Raw genomic sequence first — 22,707 nt, 5'->3', positions numbered from 1 at the left:
CAAGAACATAATGTGCAAGTATTATGCGGAAAGATTTTCGGAATAAAAATAAAGAATTAACTCATTTCAACTCCTACTTTTTCGTCTAATTCACAAATAATTTCCCTTTATTCTCTCAATAATAATGATCCATAATATGTGTATAAACAACGCAAAGGATGTTCTTAAGTTTCATTGATGGGTATATGACGTTGTGCTTATTTATGTTTGTCTTTGTTTTTTGATGCGTACGGTTATAACGAGGTACCGGTTATAACGAGGTAATATCGCCGGTCCCACGGACCTCGTTATAACGGGGTTTCACTGTAGTCATTGCCTACATGGACCTTGGATTCAATGCAAACATGTTTTCTGACTTCAGAGTTGGAAAACACAGATCATCATTATAAGCACTACATTGTACTATAATCAGAGAGACTTAAACGTCGGTCGACTAGCCGATCGCTCAATTGCGTACGAAGCTCAAACTTACAAACACGCGCTTGCAAGCACATGAGACATGACACACACTATCACTCCAGTAAAACGTTAGCTTTACTGCATATATTATGGGAAACAAACGTCATGCCACAAAACAAGCGGAAACAAGAAATAAACAGAGAAACTCATCAATACCATGTACATTATTACATGTAACAGAGCATAACTGCATTTAATGCACGGCAGATGCACACAGAGTTGCAGCGTGTATTTTCACACACATTACCAACAGACAATAGCAAATATGAACAAGCGATTGACTGCTCTCAAGTCAATTCACATGGAGACATTTCTTGTTTAAATGAAACCTTCTGAAAGAACATCTTTAAAAATCCACTTTTAAGACTGCTCAAACACAGCAGGCCTATACTTCCAAAGCTCCCGAAGCAATGTGTTAACTACGTCTCTCGGTCAACAGACAGAATCCATTCAGGAAAAAAAGAAAATTGTATATTTCACCTGACAGATGGGTGTTCCCGTCGTGGCTTCAGTTACCGAAGTTATCAGTTTTCAGAAATGTTTATCAAACAGAAAATATATTTCATATCATGATATATTTTACACATATTTCATGGTATTATTTGGTTGTACTTCGAGATTAAGTATTATAGGCAGTTTTTTCCCTGAGCATGTTATACAACTTTACACGAGCCATTAAGCGCCAATTTGACATAGAAAAATACATTTCGGCCTATTATATAAGCTAAGAAAAAACTTCATTTTAATTTTACCAATTTTTACATAATGGTACGTTGACACATTAAAAAAAACAACACATAATATCATAACATTAATCTTAGGTAATTAATTCTGGCCACTGAATTGTAGTGTCTGAATGTTTTTTTTTTATTTCCTTGTTTGCATTCTAAGATATGCGATGAATTGCTGTTTGATTTATAAAATGCGAAAGACGATAGTTCATATGTCCATTGCAAAAAGCGTATGACATCCCTAACTATCAAAATGAGCTGACATTAAATTTCTTCTCTCATTTCTAATACCTTATCTTGTCGCGTTGTACTCGGGCAGGTCTGACACATTTCAGAGGTGAATTTGAGTGTTTACCAGGAGTCACTCACCTTTTAGAAAAAAAGAACCATAAAATGATTTGGCGTTTTCTGAAGAAAAAAATGGGAGTTTTCATCCTGCAAATATAGCCCCCCCCCCCCCCAATCTTCCGCACGCATGTTTGTCTTTAATTGATCCAAAGCCAATGACACATCAGTCCTTGCGAGAAATCTACGCCAAGGTCCGAAGGGTAACTAGTGGATCATTCCGAGGTGAACCAGGCGAAAATGGAAATATTTATCCGTAAGGAGTTTGGCACGACAGTGACAAGATGCTGTCATGTCACATCCTTTCCCTGGCTTGGAGCAGAAATGTGATTACTGGCGAAGAAATCTGCAACATTGCAACTGATTAACAAATTTCCCTATACATCCGACACAGAACCAGCACTGGCTGTCAGCCAGAAGCTCGGTGGTCTAGTGGATAAGAAGCCTGTCCAGAGATCAGGGGGTCGTAGGTTCGAATCCTTCCCGAGTATGTATGCCCATGGTTTCTTTAGTCATGGCTATATACAACTAAAACACTGGTCAACCAGTGCCTATTTACGTCAATGTAGGGCAATTTGTTAATCAGTTGCAATAAAAACAACTGGACGGAAGAATTCCATAAATTTGAAATCTGCAACATGAGACAAGCATACTTCCGACACAAACTCAAATCACTGGTTAAGAAAACTATACTTAAAATCCATTTCATGGAACATTTCAAATTATACAAAACTTATACTAGCACATCCTGAACGTTTAATGTTCCAAATCCAGTGAGTTTTAAAGGCAGCTGGTTTTTATGATGCTGTTTCTTTTTTATTTAACATGTTTGTGTGATGTGATTTTACAAAGTATCGTGAATAGCGTATGTGTGTTTTGAAAGAGTGGTTTTCGAGTATGATAGCCTTGACACGGTGGTTATATTATTTCATCATGTTAATAAAAGGTACATGCATATGATGACGAGTTGTTAGAAAATGACAATGAGTGACTGCAGAAAGAGCAATCAAAGATACATCCATGCTGTTGAATCACCAAGGGGATTGAAATGTTGGTCCACGATCAATTTGATTTACTCCCTTGATTACATCAAAGACGATCAGTCTGATTTACTGCTTAGAGTAAAACATCGCTTATATCTTGGATCTTCTTGGCGTGGACGTCATGGAAGGGAAGCCAGTCGACCGCCATTTTCACCTCTCCCGAGGCATCCATGAATCCAAGATCCACCAGCGTCTGTAGCACCTTCTCCTCCTGTAGAGAGCAAAGAGGACAGAGAATGGAGAAGAAAGTGAGACCACAACAAAGAAGATGGAGGAGGAGGAGGAGGAGGAGGAGGAGTGGAAGAAGAGAGAAGAACAAAGAAAAATGAAGGAGAGGCAGAGAAAAAAAAACACGAGAAAAAAAAAGATGGAGAGAAAGGAGAAGGGAAAGAACAAACACAAAAATTGGTTCATGGGACCTCTGGCAAATTATTGTTCGACAAATGTTTTGTTTGCTTGTTTTTTGTGGACGCATTCTCACACTAAAGATTGGTTTTTGTTTTGTTTTGTTTTGTTTTGTTTGTTTGTTTTTTATTTAGTTTTTGGTAGATGGAGCACTCCATATACTTACCTTAAAAACAGGGTGATATACTATTTTGCAATAAGTCTTTAACTTATGTCAAGAGGCGGGGAACCTCAATATTTGATGCCATGAATGCAGCTTTACAGGGCACTCACTGGTACAGTGCACTTCCGTTATAATGAAGTGCACGGTACCGGCGATTTTTTTTTTCTTTATATCCAAATTTCGCTATGGCCAAACATTGAAGTACTAGTACTTATTATGATAATATAGATGATTCTACTGTGATCTAAATTTTTACTTCGTTGTAACAAAGAATATCATTATAACCGTGTTCCTTACAACGGGAGAGCACTGTGTTAACATTTTCACTTTTTGTGACTAAAAAGATCTTATTGTTGTAGACTGACATATGGGAATGAAGATACAACATAGCCCTGCGAGGCACATTAATCTAAAATTCACTGCACGCCCGCACGAAAGCACCGGTTAATCCATATCCGCACAGAACTTCTTTTTTTTGGTGCATATTTTTTTTTTCATCATTCTACACGGGACTGCAATGCAGCCCTTGCCTTATCTTTTAGTTCCCAGTTCATTTCTAACGACCACAGAGCATAACAAGGCATTTTAATACTAAAAAGGGAGAGAGGTTCCAGTATATTTTCAATTTTCCTTGATAAGAACAATGTCAATGGTCCGGTGACGCGACATTTGCTCCTGGGACAATATGTTCAGGTCTTATTTTTCTCCAAGGACTTAGGGTTAGGGTTAGGGTTATGTTTGTGGGTAGAATTTATGTTCGGCTTAGCATGCAGATATTTTATGGGAGCAATTGTTGCAGGAGCAAATGTCATGGAACCCGTTGGTCCACCCACCTTGTTGACGGTGGGCGTGGCTGAGATGATTGCCAGTACTTCCTCCTGTGTGGGTGGCACGCCCACGGCACGGCGCCTGTACCGATCATGTATGGGGCAGAGGCGAAGAACAGCCAGCGCCACGGAGAGGGCATAGCCGCCCCAGTTGCTCACCCCTGCACAGATGAGGTAGTCCGTTGCTACCGTGCAGGCTATCTGGTCCCCCATAGGAACATGTACGGCAGTCTTCGCCTTCACCTTACCCATGCCCAGTTCATTTCCACCGTCTCCGATACCTGGACATGACAATACGGCAAGAAACTGTGACACAATTATCAACTAGAAATGTCGCTATGGCGACTGGTATGCCTCCGCCATAATGCATGATGCTCCTAATAGGTCTATAGTACATGTGGACAATGTGTGATTACATTTTCACAAAATTGGCAAAATATTAAAATGACATGTTTGTTACAAATGTATCGAATGTTCATCTTCCCTGACCTATGTTTAATTGGATGAATAGGAGAGCATGTATTTAGGGATTTAAGAACTTTAACTTTGACTTTGATCCTTTCATATGTTTACGCACTTAAGTAATTTTCAAGGTATGGAGAAAAAGTGCATATTGAACAATAAATTGTTATCATTTTCATCTCGCCTTTGATTCATAAGAGAATCACTGTCGGGTAGAACATAAATAAATATGTACTAAGTTTAAAGATAACTTCAGCCACTTCCGAGATATGGAGAAAGTTCAAGTTCAGCACTTTCACTTGATCTTTGACCTTTTGACTTTTGACCTTCTTGGCAAAAAAAAAAAAAAAAATCCCAGAGAATCTCTAGTGGGTTATACATGCATACATCGAGTTTAAACAAAATAATCCTGCTGGCATTGCATAAATATAAGGAAAATAGTAAAATTTTTGAAGTATTGCCCTTGACCTTTGACCCCTGACCTTTGACCCCATGAACCCCACATTCCCCTAGATAACCACTGCCAGACAGTACATGCATATATACTTTGTTCCATAAAGATACCTTGAACAATTTCCAAGATACAGAGAAAAAAGTGAAATTTTAACATTTCACTTGACCTTTGACCTCATGACCCCAAACTTTCACCAGGGAATCATAATTAAGTAATACATGTATACACTAAGTTTCAAGAAAATATCTTCAGGCATTGCATAGATATGGGGGAAATAGTGAAATTTTAAGCATTTGACCTTGACCTTTTGACCTTTGACCTTGAGCATGTGCACCCAAAAGTTGATAGGCATAACTTCACCCCCTAATACACATACATGCCAGGTTTCATTAGGATACCTCAAAAGGTTTTGATAGTTACCCTGTCCACAAAATTCATTACGGACGGACGGAAGGATGGACGGAAGGACGGACGGACGGACGGACAACCCGAAAACATAATGCCTCCGGCACCACTTGGTGGCTGAGGCATAAAAATACATATCTGTCAATTCTTGGTCTGAAACCGATGGCGGTTTTTCAACAATGTAAAACAACCGTTTTTTAAAACCTACATGAAAAATGCTAGACTTGAATTGACCCACAATATCCGATCACATTTGCCATAACTTAAACTTCATTTTGAGCCATAAACTAGATATATCGCTACGGCTACTGATATGCCTCCGCCATAATGCATGGTTCTCCTAATAGGTCTATAGTACAATGTCTTGACAATGTGTGATGACAGTTTCACACAATTGGCAAAATATTAAAATGACAGGTTTGACACAAATGTGCTGAATGTTCACTTTCCTAGAACTACGTTCAATTGGATGAATGATTAAAATGTCAGAGTGCAGGTATTTGGGGAACTGATGATTTTTACTTGACATTTGACCCTTTTATAAGTTTATGCATTGAGTAATTTTCAAGGTATTGAGAAAAAGTATAATTTCAGTATTAAATGCGAAAATAGCATTATCTAAACCTGGCCTTTGACCTTTGACCTCACAGTTCCAAAGAGAATCACTGTTAGGTTGAACATGCATAAATATGTAAGTTTCATGATGATACCTTGAGTTACTTGGGGCAAGTGTCACGGTCCTTGAATTCTCTGTCTGTACGTGTTTTAAAACACAACACCTTTATACTGAGTGGTCCGGCTATCCCCTGGTGATCTGTTGTAATTGCGTACTAGTAATTATTGTAAGTGTGACCAAGATGGGTCTAATTGTACCAAATTTTGTATTGTATATTGAAACCCCACACACATTTGCACTTTGCACACACACCTGCACAGAAGTATGCACTTGCAAAATGCACATTAGCACCTATGCAGTTGTTGTCTCTCAAATCTCTGGTAATTTACATCTCTGTATTACGGAATGGCGTCGTCACATGTGAATACCCCCGATATTCCTGCTGACATTATGCCTATGCGCGACAGTAAATATTACACACCCCTTGAATTCAATGATATTGTATCGTATAGTTCAGATAATATTTCACTTCTTCATATAAACTCTAGGAGTTTGAATAAAAATTTTGAATATATGGAAAATCTTTTGCACTCTTTAAACAATTTTGAATTTTCTGTTATTGGAATAAGTGAAACTTGGTTACATCAAAACTCCCCAGATATCTTTAATTTACCCAATCATAAATTAGTTAGGGCTGATCGTCAAGGAAAAAGGGGTGGCGGTGTTGCGTTTTATATTGCGCAAAATTTACAGTTCAAAATCCGTTCTGAAATCACGTTAAGATATGCAGAAACGTTATTTATTGAAATTGAGAACCCAATCTCTAAAAACGTTATTATAGGTTTAATTTATCGACCTCCTGATCTGAATTGTGAATTATTTTGTGATGAATTGGATTTATATCTCCATAAGATAGGTAATGAAAGCAAACATGTTTTTATTTTTGGTGATTTCAACATTAACTTTTCCCCCACATCCGATAACAATAATTCCCTTAATTTTATGCATTTAATGTATTCATATGGTTTTATGTCGATTATCAATAAACCCACCAGGATAAATCCACATTCGTCAACTCAGATTGATAATATATTTTCGAATGTGTATAATAATACAATTATGGGGGGTATATTATGTTCTGAAGTTTCTGATCATTTACCAATATTTTCAATTTGTGAATGTAAAGTGGGTCGCAATAAATTACATGATAAAATATGGTACTATAAAGAGTCAAAACGTAATGTGGAATTATTGAAACAGAATTTATTTTTAGAGGAATGGACAGATATTTATAGTATTAACAATGTTAATTTGGTATATAAATGTTTTAATGATAAATTGTTGTATTATTATGAAAATAATATTCCTTTATGCAGAATAAAAAGTAACCGAAATAAACCAAGAAATCCTTGGATTACAAAAGGTATTTTGAAATCCATAAACACTCGTAATTTTTTGTATAAGTTACATATTCGTAACCCAACTGAATCTAATTTGAATATGTATAAAGTTTATCGAAATAAATTGACAAAATTGATTCGTTTATCCCGCAGATTATATTTTTCTGATAGAATGAAAAAGGTTTCTTCGAATATTAATGCAACATGGAAAATTATTAAAGAGGTCCTAGGTAAAAAGCCTGATTCTCCGCCAACGGATGATATCACATTAAACGGTATTAAAATAAATGATCCTAATATGTATGCTAATTCATTTAACTCATTTTTCGTTAATATCGGTCCGGAACTTGCTACTAAAATTAGCAATACTTCTGCTCATTTTACAGATTATCTTTTTGACCAAAATCAAGAGTCTATTTATTTTAACCCAACAAGTCCCAGTGAAATCATTAGTATCACTAAATCTTTAAATAGCTCTAAATCTTGTGGTTCTGATAAAATAAGTATGATGTTATTGAAAGAAATAGTTTATCCACTCGCAGAACCGTTAAGTTATATATTTAATCTTTCTTTATCACAAGGTATTTTCCCTGACCTGCTGAAAATAGCGAAAGTTAATCCTGTACATAAAAAAGATGATCCTCATGAAATTAGCAATTATCGTCCTATTTCTTTATTGCCTAGTATATCCAAAATCTTAGAAAAAATTGTTTATAATAGACTTCTTAAATTTATTAATAAGTATGATTTACTTATTCCCAATCAATATGGTTTCAGAAAAAATTATTCAACTGATTTAGCACTAATACAAATTTATGACAAAATCACGAGTGCTTTTGCAAACAAAGAACATGTTGCAGGTATATTTTGCGATTTGAGTAAAGCATTCGATACTCTTGATCATTCTATTTTACTCACCAAACTTAGTCATTACGGTATTCGAGGACAAGCACTTTTATGGCTTAAAGATTATCTAACTAATAGAAGACAATATGTTATTTTTAATGGTTGTGAATCTGACCCCCTTTTAATTAAATGTGGTGTTCCTCAAGGCTCAATTTTAGGCCCATTATTATTCCTTCTTTATGTTAATGATATCATAAATACATCCTCTCTTCTCTCTTTTGTTCTATTTGCTGATGATACGAATATATTTTATTCTCATAAAGATCTTAAGATTTTAAATGACACTTTAAATATTGAAATTAGTAAAGTATCAAATTGGTTTAAGTCTAATAAACTTTCTTTGAATATAAAAAAGACTCATTTTATTCATTTCAAACTTCATTCTCATAATGAAGATACGTTGATACATATTAACATTGATGATATCCCATTAGAAAAGAAAATGAATTCAAAATTTCTAGGAGTATATATAGATGAAAGTTTGACTTGGAATGAGCATTTACATTATGTTGCAACGTGTATTTCTAGAAATATAGGGATAATTTCCAAGCTGAAGTTCTTTCTTCCTCGTTCAACTTTATTTCTATTATATAATTCCTTAATTCTCCCATATATAAGTTATTGCAATGTTGTATGGGGCACTTGCGGCTCTACCAAAATAAATTCTATATTTAAATTACAAAAGAAAGTTATACGTATTTGTACAGGATCGCATTTTCTGGCTCATACTGATTCTTTATTTCATGAGCTTAAAACATTGAAGGTTTTTGATTTGAATATTATTCAAGTAGCAGTAATTATGTTCAAATATATACATCATCAACTTCCATCATCGTTTGATAACATGTTTAGGTTCAATACTTCTGTCCATTCGTACCCTACTCGTATATGTAGAAATTTCCACCTTTTGAATCCCAAATTATTAGTGACACACAAATCTATAAGACATTCGGGTCCGGATATTTGGAATAATCTCCCGGATAATATAAAGTCTTGTTCAAGTATTTATTCTTTGAAAGCTTCACTTAAACGATATTTGATACAATTATATTCTCCAAACCAATTGAGCTAACAAATATTTATAGTATAGATTGTCATCTTATTGTCAATCTCAATTTTCTTCCTACAACTGCATCTTGCACTCTCACCTGCAACTGCACTGCACTCACCTGATCACCTTCCTCCAAGAGAGTTATGTCGTTGGATAGTCATTTTATGAGGCCTCCATCCATTTCAAGCTTAATCGCTTATGATGGTGGTCTCCTGCATTCAATTATCTCTGCTGTTTACTGAAAAATACTGTATATTTTATTTTATGTTTCTGTGTATCTACATTGCTCAATGCAATCACCTATGTGAATCTATTTATGTACTGTTATCGATTTATTTCACTGCACTTGTTATTCTTTGTCTTTGTACTTTTTGAAGTTTGCATTCAAATTGCATCTGATTGAATGCAGAAATAAAAGCAAACAAACAAACAAACAAACTTTCGAGATATGGAGGAAAAAGTGCAATTTAGCACTTTCACTTGACCTTTACCTTTTGACCTTTGACCTTTTGGCAAGAAACTTCCCCAAAAATATATATTGGGTAATACATGTCATACATCAAGTTAAAGAAAAAAAAAATTCAGGCATATTGCATTTTAAGGAAAGTAGTGATATTTTGAGGAGTTGATCTTGACCTTTGACCCCCTGACCTTTGACCCATGACCCCCAACTTCCCTAGATAATCACTGCCCATCGGTACAAGCATATATACTAAGTTCCATGAAGATACCTTGAACCATTTGCGAGATATGGAGAAAAACATGAAATTTCATTTTTTTTCCACAAAATAACCTGTGACCTTTGACCTTTGACCCTGTGACCCTAAAATCCACACAAAGTATTATCCCCCAAGGATATACCCTCATACCAAGTTTGATGTAAAACCACCACACGGTTCTTGAGATATCGACAAAAACAAAAGGGGACGGACGGACGTACGGACGTACGGACGTACGGACGGACGGACGGACGGACGGACGGACGGACGGACGACCCGAAAACATAATGCCTCCGGCCACTTCGTTGCGGAGGCATAAAAAGATAAATGTTGATGTATTCTCACTTTTGAAAAACCTGCAGTACTTCATTTCAAATCAGACACGAATCAAATTTCAATTGCAGATCAAATGGAGAACCATGCAGAGATCCAGATCACACTCCAGTCCCGGATCCAACAACATTCGATACAGCCAAGTTTTGTTGACGTGTATTACACTCAAACTTGACAACGAAACGCACCTGTAGTAAATACATGGGGCATATCCCTGGCCGCCTCGAAGAGCTCGTCAATCCCTCCGATCTTGCTACCTCTGTCCACCCCTTTACTCGAGTGATAGCCGCCGTCATGGGCTCTTCCGGCTCGTTCAATGGCGACGAGGTGGTCGAACCGGCACTCGTTTTCGCCATCCTTCAGGAATGCCCTGGCACTCTCTGCAGAAGCCTTCTCCCCACGCGGCGGGTAGCACTCGACTGGTATAGACTGTTGTATAACACCTTGGTAGTGGACACACAGGACATTAGTTTAGATAAAATGTATTGTCATGTATAGAAAATGATTTTGAGGAAGCTAAAGCATGTTGTATCAATATCTTAATTTTCAGGGACTCTGTAGAGGTTACACTCAAGAATGATGATACCAGGTAGAATGTACTACAGGCCCTAAAAAATGTAATAGGTCTTAGGGTTTGTTTTCATGAAAGGTAATGCAAATCTCTAAAAGAAAAAAAAAAAAAATTGATTTCACCTACTTCCGTCATTGCTAGTCATCACGTTCTAGGTAGAAGACTTAAATTCTGAAAACCTTAAATTCTTTGGAAAGCTACATAATGTGCTTACTCTTGTAAGGGCACCATTTGTTTGTGTCAAGTCCACAACTGACAGTTTTCATCTTACATTCTTCATATAATTAAACATCGCGCCATTACAACAATGTTTTATCACTTTATGTTAACAACCAGTCAGAGTCAAATTACGTCAGTAAAACAATCGCTCTAATTAATTTTCCGCAGCGTTGGAAAAGGATAATCCAGGAAGCCTGATCTTGAACGCCAATTGCGGGTTGTGCACCCTTTTATAAAAATTATTTCATTCGCTTCTATGACCTGGTCGCGATAGCTTCATGGTCAACTTAAATATTGACGGGCGCTTGACAGCGCTTGACACTTTTGGACTTCAATCTCAGTATCATTGGTAAAGTTTTCTTATTTTACCCTCGTCACTCACTTTCATATACTACGTATCATTATTTGTGATCTGTTCATTGCGTGTACTCCCCTTGCTGCATCGAGAGACTAATTTCAAATCAAAATGGCCTCTAAAGGTGGTGGTAAGGGTGCCAGAAGAAAGGAAAAAAAGGCGAAGATACCAACACCGCCCTGTCCACGGACAAAGGGCAATTTCCGTGTGCTGCTGAATCTAGGGACAGTCCAACTGGTCACCCGAGCGCCATGTGCGCTAAACTGTCAACATTGAAGAATTCAGTGACACTCTTCAAAAGCATATTGTCACCCAGCGGGTCTACGAGTCTATCAACCATGACCTTCAAACGAGGCTCAAAGTTGTCCATGATCTTGAAAAAGCTGTTGCTGACTTTGAGAACAAGTTTACAAAAATTGATGACGACCTCACAAAACAGGAACTGTATACAGCAGACATAACTGCCTGAGGATCTACGGCCTGGCTGAATCTCCCAACGAGGATACTGGCGTCATCGTCATGGATCTCACCCGGAAGCAGAAGTCGGGCGTCAAACTCGCTCCAAGCAACATCGACAGACCAAACCGTCTTCAGAACAAGCGCTCCGGAGACTCAAACAGCCCTAGTCCCATTCTTGTCTAATTCTCAAGGTACAATGTGAGAGACTGTGCCACCATTCTCGAAGCAATTTGCGAAGGTCCAACGTTTTCATCAAAGAACATCTAACAAAGGGACGTCAAATCCTGTTCAGCAAAGTCCGGAACTGGTCTGCCAGAATGCCAGGAAGGTGTGGACAAGCAATTTCAAGATCACGGCACTGACAACGGATAACAAAAATGTCAGAATCAACACGGAACGTGACTTTGAAAGGCTTTAATAGAGTTTCGTCATTGTTTTTCTTGACTGTTATAGCATTTGTATACAATGACAAAAAGATGTAAATTTCCATGTATCACCTGTGAAAGTGCAGGAGATAAACAGGATGCAATGTTGTGTACTATTTTGTGTAAAATGGAGTCCTTTTGAATGTTCAGGAGTGGAGAGAATAAATTTCTTTTTCAACGATGACTGGATACATTATAATTGCTGCTATAAAGAACTTCCGTTTCACGAACTAGTACAACGTCAATCAAAGTGTATCTTAATCATAGAGGGGGAGATATCTAGCCTGGAATACAACTCACTTGACATACAATACTGTAGGTGATGATCATAGGTCATTACAAGTAAGGAAATCATTAAGCGCTGATAGCAAGTTATTGATAATGAATGACGCGGATAGTTGATCAAGACACGAGAACTTCACAGAGAATCGAAGAAAATTTTCAAACATTGTACAAATGCAATGGTATGGAAAGTGCTACCCCTCAAAACAAAAATAAAGAGAGAGCCAGATAATTTGTCAGCTGCCAAGAAAGGTCATAAGAATACATCTCCACTCAAACTTGTATTATGCAGATTAATGAGAGAGATAATAATTATAATCCGATAAAAATTCCACTTGGGTTGGTCCAACAAAACATTTGACTTATCATCAGCGTAGTTGACATGTAAAGGGAAGGATGGTTGAGGTTTGATATTTTTCATTGTTTTGAAATTCTCCTCTTGCGATGTGCGTGCACAGAGACCAGCTGCTCTAGATTTTTACCTTGGTCAAGAAGTCTTTGTATGGTCTTCTGCATCAGCTCTACCAGACCGGCTTCATCATCCACCACTAGAACTACATCTTTTCCCAGGGCTTGGAGGGTGGTTGCCATGGCAATGGCGCCAGGAGGCCCGTCACTCTCGTACACGTTGTCGCCCTCAAGTTTGACCGGAAAGCCGGTGGTGATGGCGACGGAGGTTGCGTGGGATAGGGACAGGGCAGACTTCAATAGATCGTCCTCTACAAGCAGGTTGCCAATTTGCCGCTTTCCTACCCAAGGCAAAACAAAATGTACAACAAATTCATGACAAATGTGGATATATCATTGTTATGAAATATCATCGTAACTATACACGAAAGGAATAGTTCTACGAACAATCTGGACTGTCTATACACGATAAAGTCGACGTAAATCACAGTAAGTAAAGTCTCCAATATTGCAAGTTTGAAGCAAATTATAGATTTCATTTTGATTTGACGATCCCGATACAGCTTACAGCACTGACGTTTCCCGACCAGGTGGAGAAACGGTTATTACTGTTACAAACTAGTATTTTTTTTTTTCGTTGACGATCGTTCGGATTAATTCATCGTAATTAAAGGGATAAGATTCATTCATTAATTCACGTGCGTATGTAATAAGTGATAATAATATGAATAAATATAACAAGACAATGCAAAAAAAACAAAGTTATCCAGTAAAGATATTCAAGATATTCACACATACGAAAGCACACGCACACACCATTCAGGTTGATAGAGCAATCAGCGCGTTTTAATTCACGCTGCTTTTTGCAATTCAATGCCCTCAAGCCAACGGAACAGAAAGTATACGGAATCATGCTTGTTATTACTCTATTCCAATACCGTGTCAGTGAGTCGTCAGGCGTGGTTTAATGATTGACCTTTGTAGTTTGAACCACAAACATTAATACTCGTCTTTACGGTCTTGCCTGAGTCGGTGATATTAATCAGATACACAACTTACCTATGTCTTCAATGGCTGCCTCCTCCAACTTCTTGATTTTATCCATTGCTGCCTGGGAGAGAACGCTGGCAAGAAGAGGCTTCTCAGACAACCACACCACTCTAGGGAGGTCCTCTGGGGTGGGGTCAGAGTCGGTCTTCTTCAAGGGCGTGTCTGTGATCATCATACTCCCTGGTTTGTGGGTGAACGCTAGAGGGAGCTCTGGATTTCAATGAAAAACAAATTAGACTAACTTTTTTTATTTCTCTCCAGATGGCAAAAGGAGAATGCATTTTGAGCACTTGTTGGCTTCCTAGAACTACATTGAAATACCACTAACGATGTGTGCATATGTGTTGTTTGTAGGCTCTATTCGAGCACAATCTGGTTTAATCTGCTCTATTCTGAGGCTGTTGTGCGTCTTTTTCATGCATGTTAAACGATTTCATTGAATACTGGAGTTGACATACAAATCATATCACGAGTCATATCAGTCTTCATTGTATTGTTTGAGTTAATGGCTTCAGCTGGGTCATTGTCCTACCCTACAATCCTCTCAATGAACTAAGGAGCTTCCCCGAGTCAGATCTTATTATATGAAAAATAAATGTCTTTTTTTTTTTGCGCAATGAGAGATCCCGAAAAGCTTGTGTAGGGCGATAGCGAAACAATGAATTAAAATCGACAGAGAATCAATGGCGACGGAACACTGAAATTTACAGAAGTGTCTACATGAAACAATCAACAACTGTTTACAATGGAGGCTATTTAAAATGATTTTATCGTCAGTAATCGTTTGTAAAGTTCATATAAACAAATTTGGAAATAAATAAACGAAATTGAATGAAATGAATAGGAAATATAGAAATTAGTATACAAGCCAGTATATTATATATATCCAATAATACATTAGATTACTATATCTCGAAAACCTGTATACCGATTCATATCATAGTTTTGCATATTTTAGTAAATTCATGAATTAGTTAATGAATATACTCTCTAAATTCCCTAGATTGGAAATCAATCTATGAGATTGTGGTTAGGGACAAACTGGTAGTTAGGCTAAAAGATTAGATTGACTTCTAAATCAGACTGAGATTTTCAATCTAATTTTGCATTTGTCCCTCATCTAAACCTAAGGAATTTGGAGAGTACCTATCTCTATTCTTTTGTAGATTGGTAATCTATTAGTCCATGGTGTGTAGTATATGAGGAGTCCCTTGCAAGAGTAAGAGTTAAAGACAAAACATGCTTACTTGCAGCTTTGACCGTTTCGACAGCCGTGACACCACAGGGCCAGAAGACCGGTACGTCCCCCTCCTGGAATGTAATGCTGTGACCGTAGGAGACCTTCTCCACTTCCACACCTATCACAGCTGGAATTAGCAAGATGGTTTGCGTGATGTACAGTTTCTTCTTTATACAGCACTCTTATCAATCTTATCACTCCCCTTTTATTAATATGATCATCATTACTATCATTTTTACTTTCTAAAGTAAATTGATATACAGTAAATTAGTACTGAGATAGAATAAAAACGAGTACCATGGTATATGAATAACTAGAAATGTCGCTATGGCGACTGATGCCTCGGCCATAATGCATGATTCTCCCAATAGGTGTATAGTACAATGTCTTCACAATGTGTGAACTGATGACAGTTTCACATAACTGGCAAAATACTGAAATGACAGGTTTGTCAGAAATATCTTGAATGTTCACTTTCCTTGAACTGGGTTTGCTATAATTGTCTAAGAGTACAGGTACACATATTTGGGGAATTTAGAATTTTTACTTGACTTCTGACCAACCCTTTTATAAGTTTATGCATTGAGTAATTTCCAAGGTATGAAGAAAGAGTGTAATTACAGTACCAAATAGATCTTTTGGGGGGCATTGAAACCCGACCTTTGACCCTTAACCTTTGACCTTGTGGCTGGAAATTTCCCAGAGAATCTCCACTGGGTAAGGCATTAAGTTTCAAAACTAATAATGCAAGCATTGCATATACTAGTATATGAGGGATATAGTAAAATTTTGAGGAGTTGACCTTGACCTTTGACCCCGTGACGATTGACCCATGACCCCCAAATTCCCTAGATAATACCTGCCAGTCAATATGCGTATGTCCCAAGTTCCATGAAGATACATTGAACCATTTGCGAGAAAAGTGATATTGCAACATTTTCACATAACCTTTGACCTTTTGAACTTTGACCTCATGACATGAAACTCTCTCTGGAGAATCTTTACGCAGTAGTACATGTCTACACTAAGTTTCAAGAAAATACCTTCGGGCATTGCATAGATATGGGGAAATAGCAATACTTCTACCATTTGACCTTGACCTTTGACCTCTTGCCAATGTCACTAAAATCTACTCAACTAATTGCCCCACCATACATCATCCTTGGACCAAGTTTGGTGAAAGCTGCTTCATCCAGTTTTGAGTTATCACATAAACAGATAAATTTTAGGATTTGACCTTGATCTTTGACCTTTGACCTCTGTCCGATTTCACTAAAAACTAATGAAGTAATTGCCCCATCATACATCATCCTCCAACACAGTTTGGTGAAATTTGCTCGATCCAGTCTTGAGTTATCGCGTAAACAGATACAATTTCATGATTTGACCTTGACCTTTGGCCGATTTCACCCAAAATCTTATGGAGTAATTGCCCCATCATACTTTATACTTCGACCAAGTTTGGTAAAATTCCAGTCGATATTACTCAAGTTATCGCGTAAACGAAAGCGGAAGGACGTACGGACGGACGGACGGACAACCCGAAAACATGCCTTCGGCACCACTTCGTGGCGGAGGCATAAAAATATTGCAAGGGCTTTTCAATGCCATAGAAATTTTCCCTACTACATTTCTCATCTCTTCAGTTCTTCTTTGCAGACATTTGCATTGGTGTAACCAATTAAGCATGTGTGTCAGTCGGAAGAGAACATTGATTACAAAGATTGCCTAATGGTGGTCTTGAGGATATTCCCATTGTTGTGACATGCATTTTGAATCATTACATAATACTGAATGAATATTTTGGTATCAGCGTTACGAAAAGATGTGAGAGAAATAATTAGAAAAAAAAAAAACAAATACAAAATTTCTTTATACCCTCCTTATTAGCACTACACTCTTTTGTATAAAGTTGGTCTCTTAAAAGTGCGAAAAAATGTTCCTGTTTTGATGTTACTAAGACTCAAGAGTGCATAGGAAAAATCAATGGAATTGATGTTTTCTAGTTTCACGTTGGCGAAAATTACTGGGGTATTCTCGTCGTCACGATCTGGCGCTCTGCGGGATTCACCAATGAAGAATTACCTGGATCTCCAATGTGCATGGGAGCTCCATGGACGTCCACCATCGGGTGTGTGACCTGGAAAGCCTTTTCCACCAGGTTCTTGGGGATGGGCTTCATGGATACCACTTGGTTGCCACGGAAGACCCCATACGGGTGACAGGGAACATTTGTCTGCCGGTTGGAATATAATCAGTAGCCATGCTCGAGTATCAGTTACTGTTCTTCCGGATGGCATATATATCAAACATGACGGCTAAGTGACTGTATACCCGTAAAGATATATACTATATAGTTTTCTCCCTTTATACCTCAAGTTAGCTGGGTAGATAGGATTTCTCTCTTCGTATGTATGGTGTTGCCCAAAAGAAAAAAAAAACAGAAGGGGGAAATGCAATCAATGCATGCTGCGCTGGCATGTCATGCATAATACCAGATTTGTACCATTGGAATGAATCGAATTTCTAAAAGTCAGAGGTCATTGTGTATATGAATATTCAAGTGGAGGACACACACACACACAGTCTAACACACACACACACACCCTCCCCAAATATGAGTATGTATCGAATTAAACAATACTCGTCAGACCTTGTACATGGGAACATTGGAAGTCTTCTGTTCCAGGTTACGTAGAGGAATGCCCGCTAAAAGGAGCGCTTCGTCAAATGAAAAGCTGCATCCAAAGTAGAAGAAGCAGAAGTCGTTCAGCTGGTCTTTGAATTGCATGAGATCCGGAATCACCTCCTTGAATTCACCGTTGACGAACATATTGTACGCCGATAGGTCCGTCCTGGAGGAAATATTGAAAAAAAACAAACAGCAACATTGTCTTTTGAGGCGTTTTGGGGGATTTGGGGGCGAGCGAAATGTGAACGCTATTATAGTCAATAATGAGAACAACCAAATTCACTTCAACTACCTTTGGGTTAAAATAAACGTTGACATGTTAGGCGTCTGAACTTTTCAGCGTCTGAACATTCGACTCGACTTAATAATCGTCCGCGAAGGGTTTTCATTAAAACAGCCATTAACGCATATAAAGGCATAATTTACCATTTACAGATGAAACAAAAACCCAGCTTTAGTGCTTCAAAATAGTTCTAAAATGTGCATTAGGGATAGAAACAACCAATGTAAAAATTTGAATCAATATAATTAATGTTAATTATTATTGAATATACAAAATGTAAACAATAGTTATAATAAAATTGTTCCTAGGCTAAACCATCTACAGTTATGGTTTAATGAGAAATACAGTGATATCTCCCAATATTTTAGGTTTTATCGCAAAATGTTTATATGATAGGATGTTTTGTGATACAACTGACATACACGTAAAATGCATCACATGTGATAACTCGAAAATTTGTAAAATCACTGCTCCCGAAGGTAAACTGTACCTCTGAATAAAATGTCTGCAACTCTATGTTACATGAAGCCTGTTATCATCTTAGGTTTGACATCATGATGTACATTGATAGTCAAGAATGTTACAGTATTTCGAAATTATTTTAAAATTCTGTCGTTCAGCATATTTCATTTCAAACAAGGAAAAGTAGAAATTACGCGGAGGGTAATATATGTCCCCGCCGGAAGTAACATTTTGTAGCAAAATGTACAATAGAGGTAAAAAATCAAGGTCAAAGGTCAAAGAAGTCAAAGGTCAAAATTCTGTGTAGAAGTTTTGAAGCCCTCACCTAGTGCCATCACATAAAGCAAACGGAATTGAAATCGGCTTAGAAATGGCGAAGGAGTAGCATTTTGTAGCCAATGTACAATATACTGTAGGTCAAAAATCAAGGTCAAAGGTCAAAGAAGTCAAAGGTCAAAATTCTGTGAAGAAGTTATGAAGCACTCACCTAGTGCCATCACATAAAGCAAATGGAATCGATTTCGGGTTAGAAATGGCGAAGGAGTAGCATTTTGTAGCAAAATGTACAATATAGGCCAAAAGTCAAGGTCAAAGGTCACAACTGAAATTCTGTGTAGAAGTTTCAATGCTCCCATGTAGTGCTATCATATAAAGCAAACAGAATCAAAATTGGCTCATAAATGACAGAGAAGTAGCAAATTGAACATTTTGATCACACACGGACGCACACACACACATAGACACACACAGACACACACAGACAGACACACGTACGGAGCCCGTTTCATAGTCCCCTGCTCTAACTCGTTCGGCGGGGACAATTACTGACTTTTATTATCCAATAAGCCAATACAAACTGGATTACTTCAGGCGATGAATCTGGCAAGGAGTTGAGATAATTATTTGATCATATCCCATTTTATGACACTATTCATAAAGTAACAAACAGATATTCCTGTACTGTAGAACCATTAGTGCATCACGCAGTGGTTGCTGAGTGTGTCATGTGACTAAGGGACAACTCAAGTGCACAGCCGCTATAGAAGTGATCACAGGTTAGCATAAACACAATGCGGTGCAATAAATATAAAGGTCGTGTCTGTTGGGAGTGCACTATATAATAGGCAAACTGAAATCAATATTCTCTTTTACATAATATTGTCCTGCTGGCTATATACACTAGTGATCTTGGATTTGAAGGGTATGGGTTTCTAATTTCATTTTCAGTAACAGATCGGGGGGTAGGGGTTCAGACGAAAACTGCTTAACTAAGCGCCGAACACTAACACTAACCTCACGTCAGAGTCGTCAGAAAGGGGTGGAATGTCGAACTGGCCCGGTTTAGAAATGAATATGCTTGCCATGGGTCCGTAATTCAGGCGGCAGTACTCCGCCAGATCGCCGGCGAAATCCTTGTGAACTACCATGAGGTTAGCCTGCTTAAACCCTGCAAGACAGAGAACGAGAGAGAGAATGAGAAAGAAAAACAACAGCATGAGGGATACGCATGGCAGTACAGTCGACTCTCGTTATAAGTCCTCGGGATCAGTAGTTTCTTTTCGTTATATCGAAATTTCGTTATGACCGAACAAATAAACAATAAAAAAAATTGTGCGTAAACTGTTGGGGCCTAAATCTTAACTTTATATAGGAACCAACATTTCATTATCACCGTGTTCATTATAACAGAAGTGCACTGTATTGTTTATATTAAGTTTTCATCTGTTTTTTTTTATATAAATTGCTTCATAACTTCCCGTACGACAATATTTGTAACAGATTGTTTTTAAATTACTGAAATGTTGATTTCAAGGTAAATACGTAATCTGTTCCGTGCAGCTATCCAACAGAAACCGTATTATCTACAATAGAAAATAATTGAATCATAATTCACGAACCAATGCTTATTAGAGAAGAAAAAACAAACTGCTAACTAAATCTCTTAAGTCTCAGAATGACATTAGTCAGAGCTATGGGAAAATCAAGATACTATGATTTTGCCTTTTTTACAATAACGACAACGTAGCCCAGCGCAATGTATCTGATGCACATGAATCCAAAGACCACAGGCAAATCATATGCCAGTACCCACTTAAACCTTGCTACACGCATTCATCTACGCAGGGCACTGGAAGTATTATTCGCTTATAATTATAATCTTTATCTTTTGGAGGCACATTAATACATATGAATATCATTTTGCAGTTCGCAAACTATAAAAGAAAAGGAAAGAGATGATTAATAATGATGATGATGATGATAATAATAATGATAATTATTATTGTAACAATAATGATAAAAATTCAATGGTAGTAATAATGATGACAATATTCTCCATTGCATTCCCCCCGACACAGGAAATAGTTTTCAATGGCAAAATTATTATCATCTCCTATCAATTTGAACAACTAATTTCTTTCAGCAAACAATTTCACTGTTGCGTAGAACTACATAGTCACCTTTGCATACCCATTATACAACATAAAAAATGTTAACCCATTCTGATTTCGCTATGACCTATTCACGCCAGTATACCGTTTCACTGGTTTTCATGTGTGTGTGTGTGTTGTTTTTTTTTTCGTTTTTTTTTTGTTCTTAGGTAGGGTTACAGTATAGGGCCTACCTTTGTGTATCCCGGACCGAGGACACTAAATGATTCTTACCATTCTTGTGTAACCCATACAACCTTATTTATAACTCAGTTCATACCGGTACTTACATTTCAGGGTCATTAATTTGCTTTTATTAAATATAGCATAGGTCTAGATATTCACCTTTGCACACCCCGGCCACTGGACACTGAAAGTGATTTCCCTCTCTGAACTCCTTTCTGACCTCCAAGGGGGTCTTATCTTTCATCAGAGAAGCGAAATCCATGTTACCTACGATCCTGGTGTGATGGAAAGACCTATGAAGCACTACTGTCTTCTGTGAGGGAGAAAACAAAGTAGAGCCTAAAATAGGCTAAATGCACACACGTTATAACAACAATAATCACTATTCTCGGTATGGATAGCATTGGGTCTGCAAACTTGATATGCAGGGATGCTAAGTTCAAAAATTTCTTTATGAGTGAGATTTTCGTGACTCGGCATCTCGGCGAGCGAATGTGCGCGCAAGCGAGGGTGTGGGAAGGGTCCCCTCCCCCGAGGCCTCCCACGGAAGCTCTTAACAGTTCGATCAGGTGCATACTTAAGTGACTATTTTTTACTTATTTTGAAAGACAAAAGGAAAATATACCTTCAATTGTAACTATCACTTTTATCCTTTGAGCTATGCCCCTTATTATGGGCCCAAATTGCAGACTTTGCCCGATGCATGAGAAAAATGGGTGTCATGCGTGTGATTGTGAGACAACCCCTAACGCTAAATGCTTGAGTCTCACTCAGAATGCGTGAGACTTGGTAGCTCTGGATTTGACTGAAAGATCGGTCTGTATCTGTCCGTCGGGGAATGTTCCGCGGAGACTGCGTCTGGCTTCACGGATCCCCTCCGTATGGACAGCGTCAATGGCAAAATGTAAAAGAGTCCTCCGGACAGACGGATCTTTCTGTCTAGCTCTGGATATGATAATTTGTATAATTCTTGCCTTTTAAATTGACCCTTCTGTGAATATGATGGCTAATCCAAGCACGCAAGTGAGCCATACATATTAAAAGATTTATTCAGTCATATCGTCACTTTATGCGAAATCCAACTAGGTTCTAGTCTAGACTAGAGACAAGTAGACTCTAGGATCTAGAAGTAGAACTCTTGCTCCGTTCTTCATGCATCACGACTGCAAATAACACGTGTAAAGCGCGAGCGTACGTCGGTGTCGAGTACCGCTATAGATTTGTCCATATTCTCACATTTTCAAATCGCGGGAGTGTCCATGTCTGATACTTACCAGAGGAAGGGTTTTGGTGACACTCAGAAACGCCTTACTCGAAGCCATCTTTC

The 22,707-nt window shown here is 37.8% G+C and overlaps 1 protein-coding gene across 1 annotated transcript; it reads right to left on the bottom strand.

The window, feature by feature from the left end:
- Window positions 1-704: 704 nt before the first annotated feature.
- LOC139722773 (D-glutamate cyclase, mitochondrial-like) lies at window positions 705-22,484 on the bottom strand. The gene is made up of 10 exons (XM_071634059.1): window positions 21,540-22,484; window positions 20,059-20,212; window positions 17,982-18,183; window positions 17,414-17,564; window positions 15,336-15,455; window positions 14,098-14,298; window positions 13,113-13,379; window positions 10,508-10,762; window positions 3,980-4,254; window positions 705-2,789 (listed from the first exon to the last, which is right to left on the bottom strand). The coding sequence occupies exons 1-10, from the start codon at window positions 21,640-21,642 to the stop codon at window positions 2,652-2,654; spliced, it is 1,866 nt and encodes a 621-aa protein (XP_071490160.1). The 5' UTR covers window positions 21,643-22,484; the 3' UTR covers window positions 705-2,651.
- Window positions 22,485-22,707: the final 223 nt, after the last annotated feature.

This window comes from Diadema antillarum, unplaced genomic scaffold (genome assembly GCF_040938485.1).
Source record: "Diadema antillarum isolate AM-2024a unplaced genomic scaffold, OU_Dant_1.0 scf00000171, whole genome shotgun sequence".
NCBI classification, from domain to species: domain Eukaryota; kingdom Metazoa; phylum Echinodermata; class Echinoidea; order Diadematoida; family Diadematidae; genus Diadema; species Diadema antillarum.
The sequence above is the reverse complement of the archived record's forward strand: the minus strand, read 5'-3'. Positions and strand labels throughout refer to the sequence as shown.

Coding starts and splice junctions, on each gene's coding strand:
- LOC139722773 (XM_071634059.1), bottom strand. CDS start 21,642: ATGGATTTCGCTTCTCTGATGAAAGATAAGACCCCCTTGGAGGTCAGA. Junction 15,456..17,413: donor CATGCACATTGGAGATCCAG/GTAATTCTTCAT, acceptor TGCTAATTCCAG/CTGTGATAGGTGTGGAAGTG. Junction 2,790..3,979: donor CCACGCCCACCGTCAACAAG/GTGGGTGGACCA, acceptor TGCTCTCTACAG/GAGGAGAAGGTGCTACAGAC.